The sequence below is a fragment of the Lonchura striata genome, chromosome 6 (assembly GCF_050655825.1).
Source record: "Lonchura striata isolate lonStrDom1 chromosome 6, ASM5065582v1, whole genome shotgun sequence".
NCBI lineage: Eukaryota > Metazoa > Chordata > Aves > Passeriformes > Estrildidae > Lonchura > Lonchura striata.
The window spans coordinates 25,299,083-25,319,286 of record NC_140708.1 but is presented as its reverse complement, the minus strand read 5'-3'; the positions used below and the strand labels follow the sequence as shown (position 1 = coordinate 25,319,286).

The 20,204-nt window shown below is 35.0% G+C and overlaps 1 protein-coding gene and 1 long non-coding RNA gene across 5 annotated transcripts in view; one reads left to right on the top strand and one right to left on the bottom strand.

The window, feature by feature from the left end:
- Positions 1-14,058, top strand: part of LOC146767058 (uncharacterized) — a 57,731-nt gene extending 43,673 nt beyond the window's left edge. Inside the window, exon 3 of the long non-coding RNA XR_014956320.1 lies at positions 9,512-14,058. This is a non-coding gene — a long non-coding RNA (uncharacterized LOC146767058). The remainder of the gene's footprint in view (positions 1-9,511) is intronic.
- MYOF (myoferlin) overlaps positions 245-20,204 on the bottom strand; it is a 62,252-nt gene continuing 42,292 nt past the window's right edge. For 3 of the 4 annotated variants that reach the window (XM_085583644.1, XM_085583643.1, XM_085583645.1), the window contains 24 exons: positions 19,643-19,754; positions 18,280-18,357; positions 16,368-16,549; positions 16,117-16,275; positions 15,866-15,964; positions 15,407-15,568; positions 14,735-14,900; positions 14,059-14,135; positions 10,667-10,678; positions 9,787-9,885; positions 9,043-9,168; positions 8,174-8,329; positions 7,995-8,086; positions 6,866-7,036; positions 6,212-6,360; positions 5,855-5,994; positions 5,490-5,578; positions 5,313-5,408; positions 4,676-4,817; positions 4,264-4,363; positions 3,195-3,388; positions 1,829-1,938; positions 1,369-1,516; positions 245-923 (listed from right to left, as the gene is read on the bottom strand). In XM_085583644.1, coding sequence (XP_085439770.1) covers positions 888-923; positions 1,369-1,516; positions 1,829-1,938; positions 3,195-3,388; positions 4,264-4,363; positions 4,676-4,817; positions 5,313-5,408; positions 5,490-5,578; positions 5,855-5,994; positions 6,212-6,360; positions 6,866-7,036; positions 7,995-8,086; positions 8,174-8,329; positions 9,043-9,168; positions 9,787-9,885; positions 10,667-10,678; positions 14,059-14,135; positions 14,735-14,900; positions 15,407-15,568; positions 15,866-15,964; positions 16,117-16,275; positions 16,368-16,549; positions 18,280-18,357; positions 19,643-19,754 — 2,895 coding nt within the window. In that variant the 3' untranslated portion in view covers positions 245-887. Of the gene's footprint in view, positions 924-1,368; positions 1,517-1,828; positions 1,939-3,194; positions 3,389-4,263; positions 4,364-4,675; positions 4,818-5,312; positions 5,409-5,489; positions 5,579-5,854; positions 5,995-6,211; positions 6,361-6,865; positions 7,037-7,994; positions 8,087-8,173; positions 8,330-9,042; positions 9,169-9,786; positions 9,886-10,666; positions 10,679-12,539; positions 12,597-14,058; positions 14,136-14,734; positions 14,901-15,406; positions 15,569-15,865; positions 15,965-16,116; positions 16,276-16,367; positions 16,550-18,279; positions 18,358-19,642; positions 19,755-20,204 lie in introns of all 4 variants that reach the window. The other variant, XM_077784640.2, reaches the window with a different exon arrangement.

Below are 20,204 nucleotides of genomic sequence, written 5' to 3'. Positions count from 1 at the left end.
TTTCGATTCATGATCATCTCTAAATACAAGGAGTATATTGAAACTAGTCAACAGATTTCTTTATTAATTTCTTAACTAATGAATAAATGAATGAGAACTTTTGCTGAAGTATTTCCTTATTCTTCACTGTGCAGAAAACAGTAGAATACCTTAAAATCCAGGTCTGTGACATTATATCCTCTGATAGACACTACACAAGTCCTAATACATTGTAGTTTAGTAATAGTTGAAGAAAACTGGAAACTTGTGTTTTACTTGTGGATAAGTTTATTAAAAAAATTTGTGCTTATACTAAAAAAAAAAAAAGTATAATTAATTTCTATATTTATGAACTTGTCAGGATACGTGTATAGTGTTGTCAAGTCTACAGCATGGTAAATAAAAATTTTAAGTAGCATGATGATGAAAACTTTGGAACTAGAAACAATGTATGACCCTTTGGTTGCACTGTGATGTTTTTTTGGTAGACATAATTGTAAGTAGTAATTGTTTTCCTTTTATTTAAAATGCAGAGTTTCAATATGTACTCAATGAAAAGGATTCTCAAAAGAAAGTATTCATTAAAAACCAGAGATGGCAATAGCAGGCAGCTCCTCTAAGTGATTGTTATGAAAAATCCACTTTAAAAGCAAAGTCAGAACTTTACCATGTATAGATACCATGGAAGTAAACAAAAAAAAAAAGGGGGGTTGTGGGTTTTTCCTTGTTTTTAAAAAACCCTTCCATGACCTCTTGAACCTTAGCCAACCTTATTGAAAGTCTTAATTATCTATTTTACCATTCTAAATACAAGCAAATACAAAGGATGGAGAGCCTTGCTGATTTTGGTCCACAGCCTGGGGTGAAATTTCAGCACTATTTAAAAAGATGAGATGAAAAATTCTTCCTTAAATTGGTTTCACGATCTTCATTGACAAATAATTCTGTTGGGGGAGGAGGAAGAAACAAGAGAGGTAAAATTATGTACACAAAATACTGCAGTGTAGTTTTGAAAAAGACATTCTAAATATTAAAATGGATCAAAATGCATTTAGGGTGTGGTAATTTAAAATAAAATACAGTGAAAATAGTTTTTTTTTTTTTCCAGACTAATGTAGACTCTAGGCCAACTATTATCTATCTTAATTATGTAGATTAACTCTTCTAAAGCAGTTCCTTGTTCCATCTTTAGTTAATAGGTTAGTTTTAACCTAAATTTTAATTGTTTCTCAATAAAAATCAGTTGAATTTTTTTACAGCTACAAGGCTATAATCCCTATCTCCTGCTAAAACAGAGGGGATAGACTCTGTCTGAGTCAGGCGTGTATCCTGTTGATGACTCTAAGCTCATCCCACAGCTGAGGAACAGTAACACTCAGAGATTCTTACCGGCAGGGAATAGAGGAGCACTGCTACAAACAGGAGCAGAATCAGCAGGATGATGAGGCCAATGAAGAGCCACTTAAACCTGCGCCACACAATAAATTTCATGGTCTTGCAGGGATTTGTAAACCAAAGGAAGGAAGTATCTGGCCGGCTGCATTTTGAAAGAAGTATTATTTACACACTGAAACTTAAGCATGAGATAACAACACTTTAAAACATGCTTTAAAAGACTTTTAAAGAGGGAGGTTGAAGAAAAGTTTTGAAATGCAAGACAGTAGCTGCAGTAAATACGTGCCTTTAGTACTGAAACCATGTTGCATTTTATCCTAATGCTTTCAGGAGGAAAAATGATTGGCTTTTATAAATGGAGTTTTGCTGAGAATAATGACTAATATATTCCTGCATGCATCAGAGTAGCTAGATACTGGGTATTTCTAAAGCTAGTAGGATAAAAATATCTTACTTTGGCAGATCTAGTTTGGGGTTCATGTTGGGTTCATCTCTTCCTTTACCAGCTGGCCTTTCCTCAGCTTCTTTTTCATTGACAACTTCCAATGTCATTTCAACTTTACCCTTCAGAAAAAAGTGGCATGAGACAAATGTCTTATTGAAATTGCACTAGTAGGACTTACTTGGTACTTATACAGAATACCTGGGATCAGCTGATGGTGTACATCTGTGTCTTCAAAATACACTGATTTCTTTACTATGACAGTGTCACAACAGTATGGAAAAGACACATAGAAAAAATCAAATCGCTGGGCATAAAATTGTTCTGCTAATTCACCTATAGCTCTAAGCCATAATATTTTTTTCCAATTTAGCAAAACAAAAACAGTTCTCTGCTTCCAAGAGCAGCCCAAGGACTGCATAATTTCCAAAGGACCATGCATCTAATTTTTCATATTGCTGTGGCTTGTAAATGTTTCTGAATATTTTTCCTCATTTATTAAATTCCAGTAATAAAGTTTTAAGGCAAAAACATTAGAAAGAAGAACAAGAAGACACCTTTGAAAGGCTTAATATTCTGCAAATGATAAATGCACATTTATATTCTCTGTAGAATATAAATAGAATAGAAATAAATAAACAAGTAGAATAGAATTCTGTAAAATAGAAATAGATAAACGAGTTTGAATGCTTTAGGTCTTCTGGTGGCATACATAATCACAAAGCTAGTCTGGATTCTCAATACAGAAATTTTGTTTGCTCTGTACAGAAGTGATTTTCCTTTTGTCTTCAGTGCATTTGGGATGTCTCTGATGTTCTTCTGAGCAATAATGTGATAAATGAATGCATCACACAATCATTTAGGTTGGAAAAGTCTTCTAAGATCACCAAGTCCACCTTGTCACCTAGGCTATGGCACTAAGTGCCACATCTAGTCCTTTCCTGAACACCTCGAGGGATGATGATTCCACCACATCCCTGTGCAGCCATTCCAATGCTTAACATCCCTTTCTGTGAAGAAATTTGTCTTGATGTCTAAGCCAAATCTCCCCTGGCACAGCTTGAGGCTATGCATTCATTCACATGACTTTATCAGCTGCGTTGGCAAGATAGCATGACTCAAGTGACACCACAGTCTTTCAGGTTAAACAAAGTTAGCAACAAACTACATAAATGAAGCATTAAACTCATCTTTTAAAACAAAAAAATGTTGCTGGACCAAATTCCTGAACTTGTGCACGGAACGTCCTATTTACCCCTCCTCTGTCTATCCACTGAAAGCTAACAGTTAAGTGGGAGACTCTTTACAACCTTTCTTTGTAATTTCAAAAGAAAGGTGAGCATGTATGAAGTACTTTTAAAAGAAGCAATAACCTTACCGCTAAAATACGTGAGCCATCCTTTTCAACGTAACATGGCCACCATCCTTTCATGGATTTCTGTTCAAAGAGAGAGGCAGTCCTGGGAGCCTTCAGAGAAATGTCTGCCTTGTATTCTGGAATCATGTCTATATTACACTTCTCAGGAACTTTTGCTGGAATGATTGTTTTATGTAAATCAAGTTCCACAAAGCCTGAAAGGTGGATACAAAAATAAACACTGTGTAACACAACCAACTATACAGCACAGCAGCTCTACATCAACACTGCTATCTTGAAACATACATACAGGAAATACAGGAAAGGCAATCAACAGACACATTATATTCTTGTTTGTCTAAAGATGTTGTGAGGCAGGTAAGTGGAATACATTGTGTTTAAGCCCCTCTTGCTGTTGTTGATAAATGTGATTTAGCAAGCTCAACTCCCCTTCTTTAATGCAAGATTGTTTGTTTTTTTAATAAAAGGGTTTTATCCCCACACATCTGAATGGAAGATACCCAAATACAGCAATGTAATAAGTAATTTCTGATGGTTAAGTGCATAATTTAGCAAACGTTATTGGTGGTTATAAATCAAGTAGTTGTTTTCAGTTTTTGAGGCCTGTATAGTTTGTATGTAATCTAAAGACTTTGGAGCAGTATTAATACAGGGCAGAGAATCCCGTGCAGAGCATTATCCCTAGAAAAGGTAGGGATTAATAACAGTGTGAAGTAGATTGCTTAAACCTAAATTATGTGCTACTGTCAATACTCTTATTTAGAAATGAAGTGCCCTTGTTTAAGTAATTTTACTTAAAGAAAGAAGTAAAGTAAATTTTCATGCATATTATTATTTCATGTGCCTAGTGAGAGGGTTTACCTGAGTGAAAAGTATCCTGGTTTACTGCCAGTAGGCCTTTACTGATTGAATATTTTTTCATTCAGAGCCTGTACTGTGAAGGAAAGCTGGAGTATATTTCTATGCTCAGTGCCTCACTTTAAATGCAATCCTTATGTGATAATTTAAAATTGTTCACTTTGATATCCTGCTTTGAGAGAACAGTAACTATTTTCATTCAAAATCTTACCCAGATAGTCATCCAAGGAGAACTTGTCATTATCCCATATTTGAATGATCAGTTTGGGTGGGATTCTGAATTCTGTCTTGTCAAGACTCCAAAAATGTTCCTAAAATTAAAAAAACCAAATACTAAGCACCTTTAAAAATTACTTACGGAAATTCAAAGCTGTAGTCTGCTAGTACTTGTGAATTCTGGGGTTGGTGCAAGTATTAAGAGACCTAATCTTGCCCTGCTAAAAGCAGACTGCTGTTGTTGCCAGTGTGTTATTAAGGCTCAAAGGCAAAACAAATCTGTTCATAACAGCAGTGTGAGAAAGTATATGGAACTGAGCCTAATTGTCTCTTTCAATATGTAGCTACAAATTATCAGGTTAACTAGAATCTGTATTCTAATAATTGAAATCTTTAGGATTACTTACCTTTTTGGAAACTAAACAGAGTTGCTCAGCTGGGAGATAGTCAAAAGGAAAAACAAATCTCCAGTTAAAGTTCCCTTCGCCATCTAATGATCGGTAGTGAACATCAGTTTTCTGCTTATTTTCTTCATTACCAGGCATCCATCTGAAAATATGGAGAGATGTGTCTGGTGTTTGCAGTGGGATTACACTGGTGCCCGTTTGTACTGGAACTGTGTCATTAAGGGGTTGCAGACCAGCTGTAAGAACTGCTCACAGAGGGCTGGGGAGTTTTTAATGCCCTTTTGCAGTTTGCTTCCAATTTAGCACTGTAAATAGGAACATCTGAACTGAATTTCAGTTCTAAGACCATTGGCTTTTTTTTTATATTAAGACAAGGGAAAGTAAAAACTAAGAAACAAAGTTATGCAGCATCAATGCCAACTCTCTGCCTTTTCAGTTGCTGTCTCAAGAGATGAAATTCTGGAATCTTTCACCACACATTAACTGATCATGTTTTATCTCGTAACATTTCTGTACTTCTCTGAGATTATCATTTAACTTGGCTAAATGAAATAATATTTGAAATCCATGGTCCAGGTATTCCCAGGACATTCTGAGTGTTATTCATTCTAAGTGTAACATGACAGAATACTCTTACCCCTTCACATAAATGTCACTCATTTCTTCTCCTGTGATGCTCTTTTCATCCAGAAGGACATCCTTGGTGTTCCAGATGATCACACGCAGGATGTACCTAACAGAGATGTTTGGGGTGAGAGATTTGGATTACTTTGTCAAGGCTGCCAGAGGGTGTGCAGTTTGTGGGGATACTCACTTCTTGGCTTTCCGGGGAGTGATGTTGAATGGAGGGCCTGGTGGTCCTAAGCTTTTGGGGAAAACATCCACCCACATCTGCAGCTTTCCCTGTAGCAGTGAAGAAGATGAATGAGGGATTGTTTGTTGCATGTAGGTTTGTCATAGCCCCTTAATTTTTCAGGTAAGTTTTCTCATTTCTAGAGAAACTTTCTTTAAAATCTGCATTTTATTATGTTTCTAGACTAACCTGCTTTTTACATTTTAAGTCAAGCAACTGTAGCCCTCTTCCCCCTGAGAATTACCACACCTTTAACAACATGACATAAATTCTGGAATGCTCCATTTCTGCTTTCAAGATACCATAACCAAGCCAGTTCACAGTACCTGGGAGATGTTGGGCTGGAAAGTGCTATATAAGGTCCTTGTTTCCACATGTTCAGGTACCAAGCCCTGGGTTCTGAGGATATGAAGGGCTAACCGCTCTTCACCTGGTCCAAGATGCTGGTGCAAGGTTTTGTTAGCTTCTGAAATAAATGGGAAAAAAACAGGGGCTTATGAACTACAATTTGCCTTTGAACTTAAGAAAAATTAAAACCAGATATGTAAAATTGAGCACAAAAGTATGTTCAACTTAGATAAAAATCAAAGCTATTTTTCTAGTATTTCATAAATAACGGGAAAGTTCTCTATTTTATCAATGTGAATTTAAGACATACTTGTAAAATAAGTGAACCAACTCACCAGCATCCTCCAAAGTATAGTCTTGACCACCATAGTTAATCTTTCTGCCATTCTCAGAGAAGACAGGAGGAGCATAGCCTTTAAACCTGGCTACATTTTGCAATAACTGGGTGGGTTTTAGTTGATCACGCCAGGTATTCACACCTGAACTTTTATGAAGGAAAAAGAAACATATTCTAAAATTATTCACCATTCAGGGCATTTATACATCATGTAAAATGTATTTATTTAACTAGCATTGTAACTGCCTAGATTGAGGGCTCTGGAGTTTGATACAGTGACATAATTTTGTATCAGCTCAATTACCCTCCAAGACAGAGTGTTTTTTCTTTATGTATCAAAATAATTCACACTCTCGGATGCTTTCATATTTACTTGAAACAGTAGGTCAGAAAACTCTGTCAAATGTGAGTTCTCTGGACAGAAATAGCATACATTACTCGATTAAGAAAATATTAAAATATTTGATGCCATGGTTTTCAGTGAAGGCTGTTCTGAAGATTCACAGCTTCACTTGGAATTTAGATGATAGAACGAGCACAACAAATACCCTTGAGAAACCACAGCATTGTTTTTTAACCATAAAATTAAGGCTTTTTTAGAGACCGGGTACTAGGTCTTACAGATTAAATTTTCCAACATGAAATTACTTACATCCAGTACTGCTGGGGGATGCCACAGTGAGATCCATAACGAGAAAGGAATCTGTTTTCCAGATCAATTATCGTTTCACCCACTTTTTCATCACGAGTCAATGCGTCATAATCATAGACTGAAATTTTCAAATCCTTTTCTTGAGGCAAGAAGCAGCTGAGTTCATACATTCTAAACATAAAAATTGCCCATTGAGTCTATTGCTCTTTTAAGAAAGGCTTCTTATTTTTAAATTTAAAAATACAAATTGAAAAAAGCACTTATTAGTTTATTTTTGAGCAACAGCCTCTACAAGGTATTAAAAAGATGCTTCCAATGCTGATAAATCTAGCAGCAGTTATCTTTCATGCTCCAATTTCTATTTGCACTTATAAATATTTTCATTTTTACTTCTCTGGATATTACCTCCTTCATTTCTGCACAGTGTATTACTTAGATGTTTTCTGTACATCCGCTTGAATTGGGACTGAGGAAGGAAGTTACTTCGTGTTTGTAATCTAGTATCTTTGCTGTCTAGTTCTTTGCAGAATCTGAACAATTGAAAACCTGTAGAGCATCATTTCAAATTATGCTTTTCAAATCCTTTATAAATCTTCTAGTCCTCCTCTCTAGCCCTCCTAACTTCTAAATTATCAAAATCCTCATCCAATTCTAAACCAGAACTAGAATTTCATAGTAATTACACAGATGATGTAACTTTTCATTCCTAACCAGTACTTTTATTCATATATTTCAATTGTGTCATTAACCTTTGATGGAAAGAGCAGTGTACTGGGAATGCATGCTAAACTGATTACTTGTGAGAGACATCTAGTTTTCAGAGTTAGAACTTCTTCCATAATCCATAAATATATTTTGTTTTTCTTATATGCCTAAGACAGGCTGGTTTTAAGATATATACATTGTTTTACTTTGTGTAATTTACCCACATGACAAAATCTACGGATTAGCCAAACATCTGCGTTTTCCAGTGATTTCAAAGGAAAACACCTTATGCAATTTTACTCACAATTAACTGTTAGTATATAACTATGAATAGAGTGCTGACTATTTCAAGTAAAGGTTTACCTTAAAAAATACGAAAACATTGTAAAATACAGTAAATTGAAAACACAAAATAGTATGTTACCTGCCAAAGATTGGGTTGAGGGTATTAGGCACATAATGATCTCTGTCTTCAATTACTTTTTTACTTAGAGATATTTTTATATAAGGATCACACTATTTAAAAAAAGACAAAAGAACACAGTTAAGAAATGGTTATCAAGACCAGCTTCGTTTCAAGCAGAGGAGAGCCGGCAGCCTCACCAGCCCGTTGTTGTCCTGGGGCTGGAGCTGCAGGGCGCGCACGATGTAGATTCTGACGATGCACTCCTGCGCGCCGCTGTCCGGCAGCTCCCGGAACTGCCGCGGCGGGGCCGGCACCGCGGGGTCGTCCGGCAGCGCGTAGACCTTCACCGAGCCCTGCAAAACCGCACTCTGCTGAGTCTGCTTCGTCCTGCACACATACACTCTGCTTTATACAGGGATAGCAAAATTATAGCCTGACCCGCACTGACCTAGAAGCCTTTGGTTTTGTTTTAGCGGGTTTTGGATGGTAAGACTAAAAACACAAGGTTATATCCTTTCCCAGTCTAACTCAATTCAGCTGTTTTGATGTCAACACAATTGCTCAGTTTTGCTCCGGATAAGAATATGTAACAAATACTTTGTTTCTCCCTCCAAAAAACATAATTTAAGGTTTGGAGGTTTTTTGAGTGGTTGGTTGGTTTTATCTACATTAGCATTATTTTAATCTATAAAAGTCACAGAAACACAGAAACAGTACAAAATACCTTTTCCAAAAGAATTCTAAAACCGTGCTTTTTGGAATTTTAGTCCCGTTTGAGAGGTTATCTGGGAAGGTTCTGTCCCATGGTTACTGAGGAAGGTTACATTAGCAGGAATTATATTTATTTTCAATTAACATGTAGCACATCTAGTGTGAGCAACGTGTAGCTGTACTTTCCCTGAAAAAGATGGGCCCGTAGCTAAGTAGCTACTAATACCTGTTGCCCCTACTAATGCACACATCCATATTTAAGCTGAAATGTTTGCATGTAGATCTACTTAAATAGCCACTTACATTCAAAAGACTGCAACTAGCATTTGTTTGTTGCCCATAATTTGAAATTTACCTTGAATTCCCCAACCACTGATGGATCATCACTCTCCTCAGATTTGCCTCTGTATAGTTTAAATGTATCACAGAAGTCTGTTAAGTTATTGAATTCAGGTACTTTTTCCAATTCACAGTCATACACCTTAAAAAAAAGAAAAAAGGAAGGTTTAGAAATTATCATCTATATCAGATCCACCATAGTAGCACTGCAAAGTATTTTGTGTTTGATGGAATATTTTAGGGAACCAAAGTTTTTGGAATTTTTTTTATATCGAAGTGGGAGCAAATGCAATGTTTTGGAGAACATGTGATAAAGCTTCATTTAGGCTTGGTTAAAATCATAGTAAGTAGCATGTCATAAGCTTATCTTTATTTTCTTTGTTAGCTGTATTAGATAAGAAAAGAAAGTCTCGCTTCAAATTTTAGCCAACAAACACTAAAAGATTCTCTGTGCTCATACTTTCTTAATGTGTATATTTATTTAGGATCTGCCTGGAGCCCAAAGATGTCGAGAGTAAAATTCCCTTTGACTGAAGGTGAGATTAAATTATTAATACATCTCTTAATAAGTATAGGTAAGTAAAAGAAAAGCCAAGATATCTTCTTAAAACCTTCATTTAATCATATTAGGAAAAAAAGCTTTATAGAAAATCATGTATAGTTAAATTCTGAAGAGCATTTGAAAAAGAAAAAAATTACAGTTTTGATCAGGTCTTGGGCCTATAAACTCTGAAATATGTTATTTTATCCTGAGCAATACCTTTAAAGTGTCATATCCTTTTTTAATGTACTGTCCACATTTTTCATATTCTCCTATTGAAGCATAAAATTTGCTCCACCAATCAACAATTTCTTCCTCCTTAAAAGAAAAGCAAATAAAAAAATCTTTTACTGGGAGATAAAGCCTCTCTCCTATCATGCTGTGCAGCAGAAATAATGAATAATTAAGCATAGCAACAAATAATATACTCTAAAAATTATTATCAGTTAGGCAATATTAAAGATTTATCTGAAAGAAGATGAGAATAATTAAGGCAGTTGCGGATCTACCTCATTGTTAACCAAATGCAGTTGAAAAGTAGTTGAGTCTTGCCCCTTAAAAATAGTACTTCAATAAGCCTCACGTCACCTAGATACTAGCAATCTATACATTCAACTAATACAGCATTGCTGTGGGTTTTTCATATTTTTATTTATTCAAGTATGATAATCACTGTTTAAGAAAGTGCTATTTTCTGTATTCACAGGGTTTCCATAATATAATTATTTGCCCCTGAAAACAAACTTCCAATGGTAATAAATAGCATTCATTGTCTATAAGTTAACAGAATTAATAGTATTTATCCACTGTGTAAATCTGATTTTTTTTAGATTGTTTGGACTTACAATCTTAAAGTAGTATGTAGATCCTTAAATGTGAGGGTTTGCTGGGGTTTTAAATATATATATGGCTTCCTATTTCAGTCTTGCATATTTTTGCTATATTTACCATGTTACAAGTTCACTGTAGGTTTTATATCACTTTCAGAGATTACTGTTCTCACCCACATGCCTAAAATGTTATTTTTAGGCAGTATTGATATACTGGTTTTCAATTGGTGAAAGCAGTGTGTAGATTTTTTTGAACTAGTATACATTACCTTTTCTGTGAGCTGCTCATGAAGATCAAGTCATAAAAAAAGAACAAAATAAAAGCAATGGTGAGGATATTATTTGTAGAATTTTATACAGTTAAATAGGCTTTAAATGTTTAGGAGTTTGTATATAGTAAGTGTGCAAAGTGAGTTACAAACATTTAGAAATGTTTTTGAAGAATACTCAGATACCATGTGTTTAACTTGATTTTTTTTGGTGCTGTCAGAAAAGCAGAATGTTCTAGATATTGAACTGGAACATGCATATTTATATACACACATTTCAGAAAGGACTGTAAGACGTTATTACTCTGTGCTTTGTTCTTCACATAACCAGAAAAAAAAGGCAAAAAAATTTGTGTCAATAGATTTATCCATATAAGTGCAAAAACAATGTGCACAATCCAAAATGCTTCACCTGTTAAATCACAGATACCGTAATTATGACCCACTAGTCCATTAAGAGCAAGCATCATGCATCCCATCTGGAAGCCATGATTAGCAAGCATCATTTCTGCTACTTTTTATACATTATACCTCGTGTTTTCTTTCAAAAGCATTAGCAGTGAATTTTTGTGCAAAGCAGAAGAAATATGCAGAAAATTTTATGAATACAAGCCAAATGCATCAATAGGTCAGGACATCACTCTGGTACATCATTTTCATTTACTCCTATTTCTGTTCTCTTAAGTAATTATTTCAATGGTATGTTCAGGTCTATCATACTTTCCTAGTCTTGTCTACCTTCAAATCACCAATACAGCATATTCTTATCAGATTACCATGGGATGATCATTTTCTAAAGACAGTTGGAGTTAATTTTTTTGTGGAAACAACATCATTAGTGATTTGCAAAAACTTACTGGCAGAATTCATTAGGTAATTTTGAATAGTTTGCTATATTTAAATTTCACTTTGTTTAAATACTGATTTGTAATGCAAACAATGCAAATGTTACCTTGCATAATTACTCAATCATAATTTAAAGAGCAAATTTGAAACCTTTTCATGAAATGTACTTTGTAGAACTCTGAATCTTTCATCAAAGCATAATGTTTGAAGAGTTCAAGTCAGGGGCTATGTTTTGGGTTTGTATTTTTTTTCCCCTTCATATATTTCCAAATGATTCTTTACATAATGCACTTGGTAGTTTTGGGAAGAAGTAGTTAAAGAGAAAAATAAATCAAAACTTTATGATCTTCTTTAAAAATTCCCAGAGCAAATAATAGTCTTCAATATTCAGAAATTATTGCTACTAAAAGTTGTAATCAGGATGTGCACACAGAATGCCAAAACACAGAATAAAATGCCATATGATAAGTTAGAGATTTTGGAGTGAAATACTCACATGGTAAAAACAATATACTGTTACTGTCCTTTTTAAAATGTACCCAGTAACTTCGCTGTATATTGTTACACATGAAATTGTCAAGACAGCAACATTTAACTATTATATTTTTGAAAAATCTGGAATTATGGAAAAAATCTAAGAGATGCAGTGGATCTCTAGAAAAGTCAGAGTTAAAATTTTTTAAATTGTAATTTTATTTTCCAGAAAGTAGACTTCTAAACAAAGTTTAAGTATTAATAGCACAGTGAAATAATGCCTGTTTATTTTTTTGCTTTTATCACAGAGATTTTAAGTAAATTAGCACACATAGAAATTTTAGTAGTTCATACATATTGTATAAGCATAGTAAGATTTTCAGAACAAAGGTACCTCAATATAGCTAATCCTACAGGACTTGTGAGCATCATCTCCTCCAAAATCTCTCTCTGGAAGAGCTGCCCAGAGAAGAACCCCTCAAGGTCCCATAGGTTAACACTCCTCCCCATCCAGCCCATCCTGGCCACCTGCATGCATCAGTTTGGTACATACATGCACTGTTGTTGGAGAAGCCATTTTGCTGAGTGCTGTTGACATACTGCTTAAACACTGGAAATCGGAATGTAATTGTTGAAATTTTGGCATTTTGTGTCCTCAGGGTGTTGTCTGCATAGCACTTACACTTTCCACAGTTTTACGTATTTCAGTTAAGATTGTTCTGAGTTTTCATTCCTCTAATATGGACACTTTCACTGTATCTAATGTTATATATGGCTTGGGTGATGTTAAACTAAAAGAAATTGTGTTTCTGCTTATGTAGCATTTAAATTTGTCCCTTTTTGGTTGAAATAAACTACACAAGTATAATCAATTTTACTGGTGACTTTGAAGTGCTAAATCCTCTTTATTTTCTAAATATTTTTCCTTATAATTTTTAAAGAAAATAATAGTTCTCTGTTTCAGCTTGTATTAGAACATATACTACTTATATTAGAAGAGAAAACCTATTTCAGAAAAAAGTTAGAGACTTGTAAATTAAATATTAGTGACAATTTACATGTATGATGACAGTAATGACAAGATCATGAGATCATGATCTATATACTTAAATTAGAGTCTGAATATGATGACAGCAAGAAGAGGAGATGAAGGAAGAGCAAGGCAATCATTAAAATATTCAAAGAGCAGTAAGAGTCCAAAAGCCTAAATTCGGTATTATTTACTTTTGGACTACTGTAACAATGTAAAATATTTTGCATTTTCAAAAGTCAAAACTGTGGATTAAGAGCCTGCAAAATTGCTATATATTAAATAGCATAATAATTTCTCTTCTTCCTTTAATATAACAGGCCATCTATGAAACAGGTATCTATGAAAACACCTTCTAGGCAATGGAAACATTTTACAGTCCTAAAAGAATTAATATTTTTTCTTTAAAAATGTACTTCTTGGAATCTTTCTTCAGTCATGTTTCAACTCAAAAGTAAAATTCTGAAAGTAGAATTATTTTTTACCTGGAAAGTAAAACTGTGTTGTGGTGGTCCCAAAAGAATCAGAGCAGTAAAGAGACAAGGCACAACAGAGAAGGAAAAGTAGTGTTAGTGCAGAAAAAAATTGTTTCAGTGTTATTGGGTTTGGATGGCTTCAAGGTAAGAGAGGCCAAGCTGTGACTGTGATAAAATGAAGGGCTGAAGGACCAGAGCATACCCCTACTTCTAACTCCTTTATCTAAAACTGCTCAGTCTGTGCAAAATCAGGTGTCCCTCACCACCATCAGGGGGAGCTGGGTGATGTTCTGTCACATACTTTCAGTAGCTATTGAACAAGTGAATTCATTCTTAAGCTAGTGGTGCATTTGACCATGGACAAAATGTTATAGTTTGGTGTTCACTATATGAAAACAAAGATTAAAATTATACCAAATTTCCTTCGCTTTCCTGTCACCAAGTAACTTTCCACCATCTGGCTTTCCAGAGGGTTGCATATGTTTCTGACAATTTTGCTGTCTAGATAGTTCCTCAGAAATCAGACATCTTAAGAACAAAGTCAAGCATCAAATTTCAAAGATTACCTGAGCTGTTAGCAGTGGCTGTGTGTCTTCCATATCAATTACTGTATCCTGGCGAGGTGTAGCAGAGAGCAGACTAACTGTAAGACAAAGGTTTTATTAAGGCAATATGTGTAGGAAAAATATCTTACTAAACAGTTTCACCAGACTTAAATCCAGACATTTACAGAAGATGTAAAATAATTCTCTGGCTATATGTTTGATCCTCTAAAGAAAGCAATTCATTGCCACTTTTTGCTAAAAACAGACAAAATACTTCTGTGCAGCATATGCAAACATTTCTCAAATATATAGAATTAAAACTAAAAGTAAAACTTGAAAAAATGTAAAGGAAATGTCACCTTTGTATTCAGACCATATTTGCTGGAATACTGGATCATTTCTTTGGCACTAGTGCTGAGGTGACCTGCAGGTAGTTAAATTCCAAGTTGATACTAAAGAGGAACTTCAGGGAATGAGCACAACTCTAAGAGTGGACTTGCCTTTGCATTATGCCCTCTTATGCTTTAGAATGTTACTTTAATTAATACTCTCTGTTAGATGTTTTTCCTTTCAGATAATATTATCTCCACCTACATACACAACACGAGATTGCTATTCATCAGTAAAGCATGCAGAGTAAACAGGCAGGTAATTCTAGCATCTCACAAGTAGAACTTTTCATTTTCCAGCTTTCTACCTTTCAGCTGTGGTGCAATGTCCTGTTTAGTAGTGTAGGGGTCACAGCGAAAGCTTTCCAGTAAATCAATAGTGCATTGTCCCACGATGGGCTTCCGCCCAAATGGCCTGTGGTCTATTACTTTAATAACAAGAGATGGACTGTATAACTCCTCTTTTGGTAAAAGCTAAAAATAGAAAGGTAGAGGCTTTTTTACAATGCAAACAGAAGAAAAGGAATAAAGATTTCCCCCCTAAATTAGAGCTGTTACTTCATTTATTTAATATTGAAATACTATGTTCTATGGCTTTATGATGAATGAAAACTTCTAAATTTATCAGTCAGTAAAAATCAGTAAGAATAATTGCCCCAAATCTTGAATTTTCTTGACTCTTGCACAGTACCCATCCTAGCAATAGGAAAGTAGCCAAACATCTATAGGTAAATCAATGCCTTTTCAAATAAAAAAATACATACTGCACTGGATTGTGAGTATAAAATTGTGCAACCTACCACTGACTGTACAGACATGTTTACATGATCTTTATTACAGTTTTCAGGCTCATAAATTGCTTATGGTAAATAAAAAAAAGATGCATGACTCTTTCTATTTAGAACAAATCCTTGACCTTTAAAACTATGGAGGAACTTATTTTGCTATAGATAGATGGCTTATAGGTTTTTGTAACGTACAACTTTCATGAAGAGAACAGAAGATGGAAAGTTTGGTGTCTTTTTGAGGTTTTTGATCACCACAGATTCCACCATTTCACCACCACATTCCACAATTAGACTTGGAGACATAACAGGTGCCAGTTGGTAGTTTTTCATGTTTCGCAACCCCCAGGCCAGAATCTGTAAAATAAAATCCAATATAAGCAAAAGTGGGAAGGGATGTCAATATGTTTAATATAATACTCAAAAGGTAGGAAAGAAGAAATGAAATATTTTCAATAATATAGGGATCTGGCAAAATATTTCAAGGTTCTAGTTCTAGGAAAATTAATGGAAATGGTGAAATTCACAAACACTTACAGAAAAGAGTATTTCTAGCTATGAACATTTTTGTTTTCTGTAAGTAAATTCAAAAACTTTCTGTCTAGAGGATGAGAAGACTGCACTCGTATTCAGTTAGTTTAAGAGTAACCCTACCTCAACAGCAGTGAGTTGAACTACTGGTCTGATTCCTTGAGGGACCATGTAAAGCTTTGGTGCCCTTTGTGATGGAAGAATTGGAAGGTTGGTACCACCCTGTTAATACACAAACATGAGTATTAGTTTCTCTCATCTTAGATTAAATACCCTGGAAATACTAAGACAGTTTTTCCCATAATGTCTCACCATGTGAGAATATATGTTGTATCTTATTATATTACACATACATACAAAAAATAAATATATACCTTGTCTCTCAAAATAAGTTCTGCAGCAAAAAGAATGTCTCCACTAGCTTTGCCATTATTTGTTACAGGATACCAGAGCAGTTTTGGTGTGATATCATCTTCTGGGATTAACTTGACCATGGGGGAACAGACACTTCTTCCAAGGAATTCATCTTTACCCTGCAACCAAAAATGGCAAAAATAACAATGAATGTACTGTCAACTAATACAAATAAATAAAAAAGCAATCAGGGTAAAAAGATTTCACCTACCACTTGGTCACTGTCAAAAAGTTCAATAACAACATTAGGTGGGTTTTCGGCTATTGACTGTGGGTCCCCATAGATCTCAATTTCATTAAATATGAGAGTTTGGTCCCATGTAGGATTTAGAGTTGAATGAATGATCTCAGTTGTTTTACTTTGATGGAGGAAAGAAACATGAGCATATGGATCTGAAATATCAAACAGAGATTGAAAGCACAGAATTACAGACAAACAAAATCAAGCTGTAAGACACAGAAGCACGTTTTTTATCAAATATAATGGTATTTTTCTACTGTTGTTACCAGTTCTATAAGCCATTTTATATAAAACAAGAATGAACACATATTCATACTTTACATTGAATAGAGCAGTTTCCATTTGATGACTAAATCACTTCCTTTATACAAGGTTTGATTAACAGAGCAATAAATGAAAATGGTAAAATATCTTGCAAAGCAGAAAGAGAACCAGAAAACTAAAATGAAACACTCTTTATACTAATCTTGTCTTAAATCTTGTCTGTAGAAACTCTTTTTTGTTCTCTCCATTGATATACAACTGTAAAACCTCATAAATAATAGAAAGAAATAATTCAAGGTCTGACTAGTTGCCAAACAACAAATTGTCCCAGGCTATATTGCTCAGATCATGGTTAGGTTTCAAACATGCTCATTTATAGCAACCTCTTTTTGTGAAATAGCCGTGTAGGCCCAGTATTTGGCAGGCCTTCAAATCTTCAAGAGCTCTGTAGAAGATATCTGATGGTGGTCATTAATGTTTCCTGTACAAATTACAATCACTAAGAACTAAAGGCAATTTTAAAGGTTATCTTTAGGTCAGTTACAATAGATTCTGACAAGGTACACAATCAGAGTTTTACAAAATTTGGCTAATTCTTCAAACTAATCTTATAGGAAAATAAAATGTAGATGAACTAGTTTGTGTATGTCTGCATCTGAGGTGTCTATCCTGAATTATCCAAATGCAATTTAGAGGCATTTGTAATTGTTTCTTTGCATTGCTTTTAAATGCAAATAAGACCAAATTCACACAGGCAGCTGTACAAAACCATCCTCATTTTAGAAAATATCACTAGAACTTGTAAAGCACTGTATCTTCTGTGACAGAGGCATTACACTTACTCAATTATAGGTGGAAAAAGAAGGATGCAAATGGAGTGCAATGGAGAAAGAAAATTAATTTCAGCTTTGTCTTTTGCTGAAGTTCCTTAAAGGAAGTGTAAAGTCATATTCTTACAGAATCGAAATTGCTCTATGGCTTTCCAGTAAAATTTTAATTTGAATTAGCAAAACTTGAAAACTGGGTATTAGCCTGACTACAAGGATGCCATACAGACACAACACTGATGGAATACCTAAGAGTTAGAAAGAAACATGTATAAACAAATAAAAAATATGCTTATCAGTAAGGCACAGTGTAGTTTTCTGCAAGTTCACTTCTGTAATGAATTAATATAAAACACTGAACACTGAGAGGCAGTTGGTAACATAACTAATGAAGAAACCATCCAGCTTTCTTCATCCTTGCTTTTGTGCAAGCCTCCTGCAGGACAAAACTACATGTAGGCTTTGGTTAGAAGGAGAATCCAAGGCAAAAGGAAGGGCCTGGTCATGGGAAATTCAGACCTTATCTGAAATCCAGTTCCCTCCCTGGGAATTCACTGGCAGCCACTGGTACAGGCCATACAGAGAACTTTGTTTGCAGCAGCCTCTGTGGCAGTAGTAACCACATTTGGATCATACGTAATAAAGCTCAGACTTTCTTTATGGCATAGTTTCAGTAGCTGGGACCCACACAAAGACCTTAGGGAGTTAAGATATTCTACATCCAAATAAATCAAGCTACAAGTTCATGGCAAATGTGGGTTTTCTGCACCTTTAGAAGGATTTTTCCATACCTGAAAAGCTGTCTTTGTCTAAAGCCATGAGGTTTCTTGCCTGGTAGATGTAACAGCGAAGGTGGTAAGTATATACTCCTGTATCAAATAAATAAAACCAGTTCAACTGAATTATACAGGCTTCTTTTATGTGATGAAGATATCTTCAGTTTATACAAATGCCTTACACATTTTAACACAAGCACTGTAGTAACATTTTTGCTTTTCATGTGATGAGGGTATTAGTACCAACAGGCTAGCACCTGAGAACATTTGTTCCAACACAAAGCAGAAATGGAAAAAAACTCACTAATGCTATCTGTTTTTTTTTTTCACCATACAGTCATTTAAAAAATCCTTATATTCAAAAATTGCTGTTTGAAACAGTGTGATAATCTAGCTCACCCAAAGAGAATCAAGAACTGGGCACTCCTTTGCTTAATTTAAATATTCACTACAGCACTTTCAAAGTCCTGGGTCTCACATTTTCAGCTCTTAGTCTAGAAGTTATTCCAATTCCAACTCTGTTTCTTTGGTTAAATGATTTTAAAAAATAAACCACTCATGTTAGGTGGAGTAGCTTAAAAAGAAGATGTGAGTGGCCCCAACCCAGGACCATGTGGGGCTAAGTTACTACAGCTTTTCTTTAAAAGATGTCAGGTGTAACCCTTTTAGCCCTTGAAAAAATCTGAGACACTATATAGCCTCACTGGGCTGAAACCTCTGACCTCTGGCAAGAAAAAGTGCCAGCCACTTTCCTCCAGCTATGGTCATTATTAAAACAATATTCCCCAGCTTCTGAAATATTTAAGATTGACATCCATTCTTGGCAGGTTGATCAAGTTCTGCAGAGTTCAAATGAAGATGAGTATTCCAGTCAGAACTCCTCAAAAAGAATGTTAAGTCCCAGGATTGGCCTCTATTCCTGTTAACTAACACTGGTGGCTCCCATCTCAACATCCCTGCTTTTGTGATTCACATTACAGTGATTACAAAAAATTTAAAACCCATCCAGGTTGGCAAAGTTACAGCTTTATTCACTTTGCCAACTCAACTACATGGTATTGCTTCCCCTGGGCCAGGCATTGCCTGATCCTGCACTGAGCTGGTTAAGTGACCTGAACCAACAAAAAAGTTAAATTTAGCATTAAAATTCCTGTCCCATACAGGTTTTAAAAATATCTGTGTGACAGTGGACTGAAATATCAAAATGAATAACTGTAATTTTTCTTTAATAACTTAAATAGGATGCAATCAAGGATCTGATAGTAATTACTACAGAAGGCATATAAAGCTAGATGTAAACCACAAAGATTTGTGATTCTGTCTGAGACCAAAATGAAACAGATGACGTTTTTGAGAAAGGAATTGTTAAAGAACCTACTGTCAAAATAGCAGGAAACCATTGGTGTATTGGCACCAAACACCGTTGTAGCTGACTCCTTGGCTTTGTCTGAACTCCTCCCTTCTCCCTCATCAGCACTATTGTCTGCTCCCTGAAATTACATATAGAGAAAAGTCATTGAGTATTTACAAACAGAGAAGGAACTTGACAGAAATGGACTATGTGGTGGTATGTATAGGTTTCCATCTCTCTTTCAGCACAAGGAGAAATTAACTTCTCTGAGTAAATTAACTTTACAAGTTGTAAGCAAAACTGAAATAGGAATTATTACTCAGAGCACTCAAATTAACTGGAGAGAAAATGCTATCAGTGAATCCTTGGTCAACATCTTATGCGAAAAAGAGAAACAAACAAAAAAAATGCAAAGTTTTGTTAGTGCTGTACACTCAGAATTGTTATCTATTTTATAAAAAACAAAGGAGCCTTTTCACATTATTTGCTACAGTTTGTATTTTGGTAAATTGAGGTTATTTGTGAACCTGTGTTTACCTCAAAACTTGAGGAATAACTGCATTGTGCTTGTCTATCTGTGTCATATGAA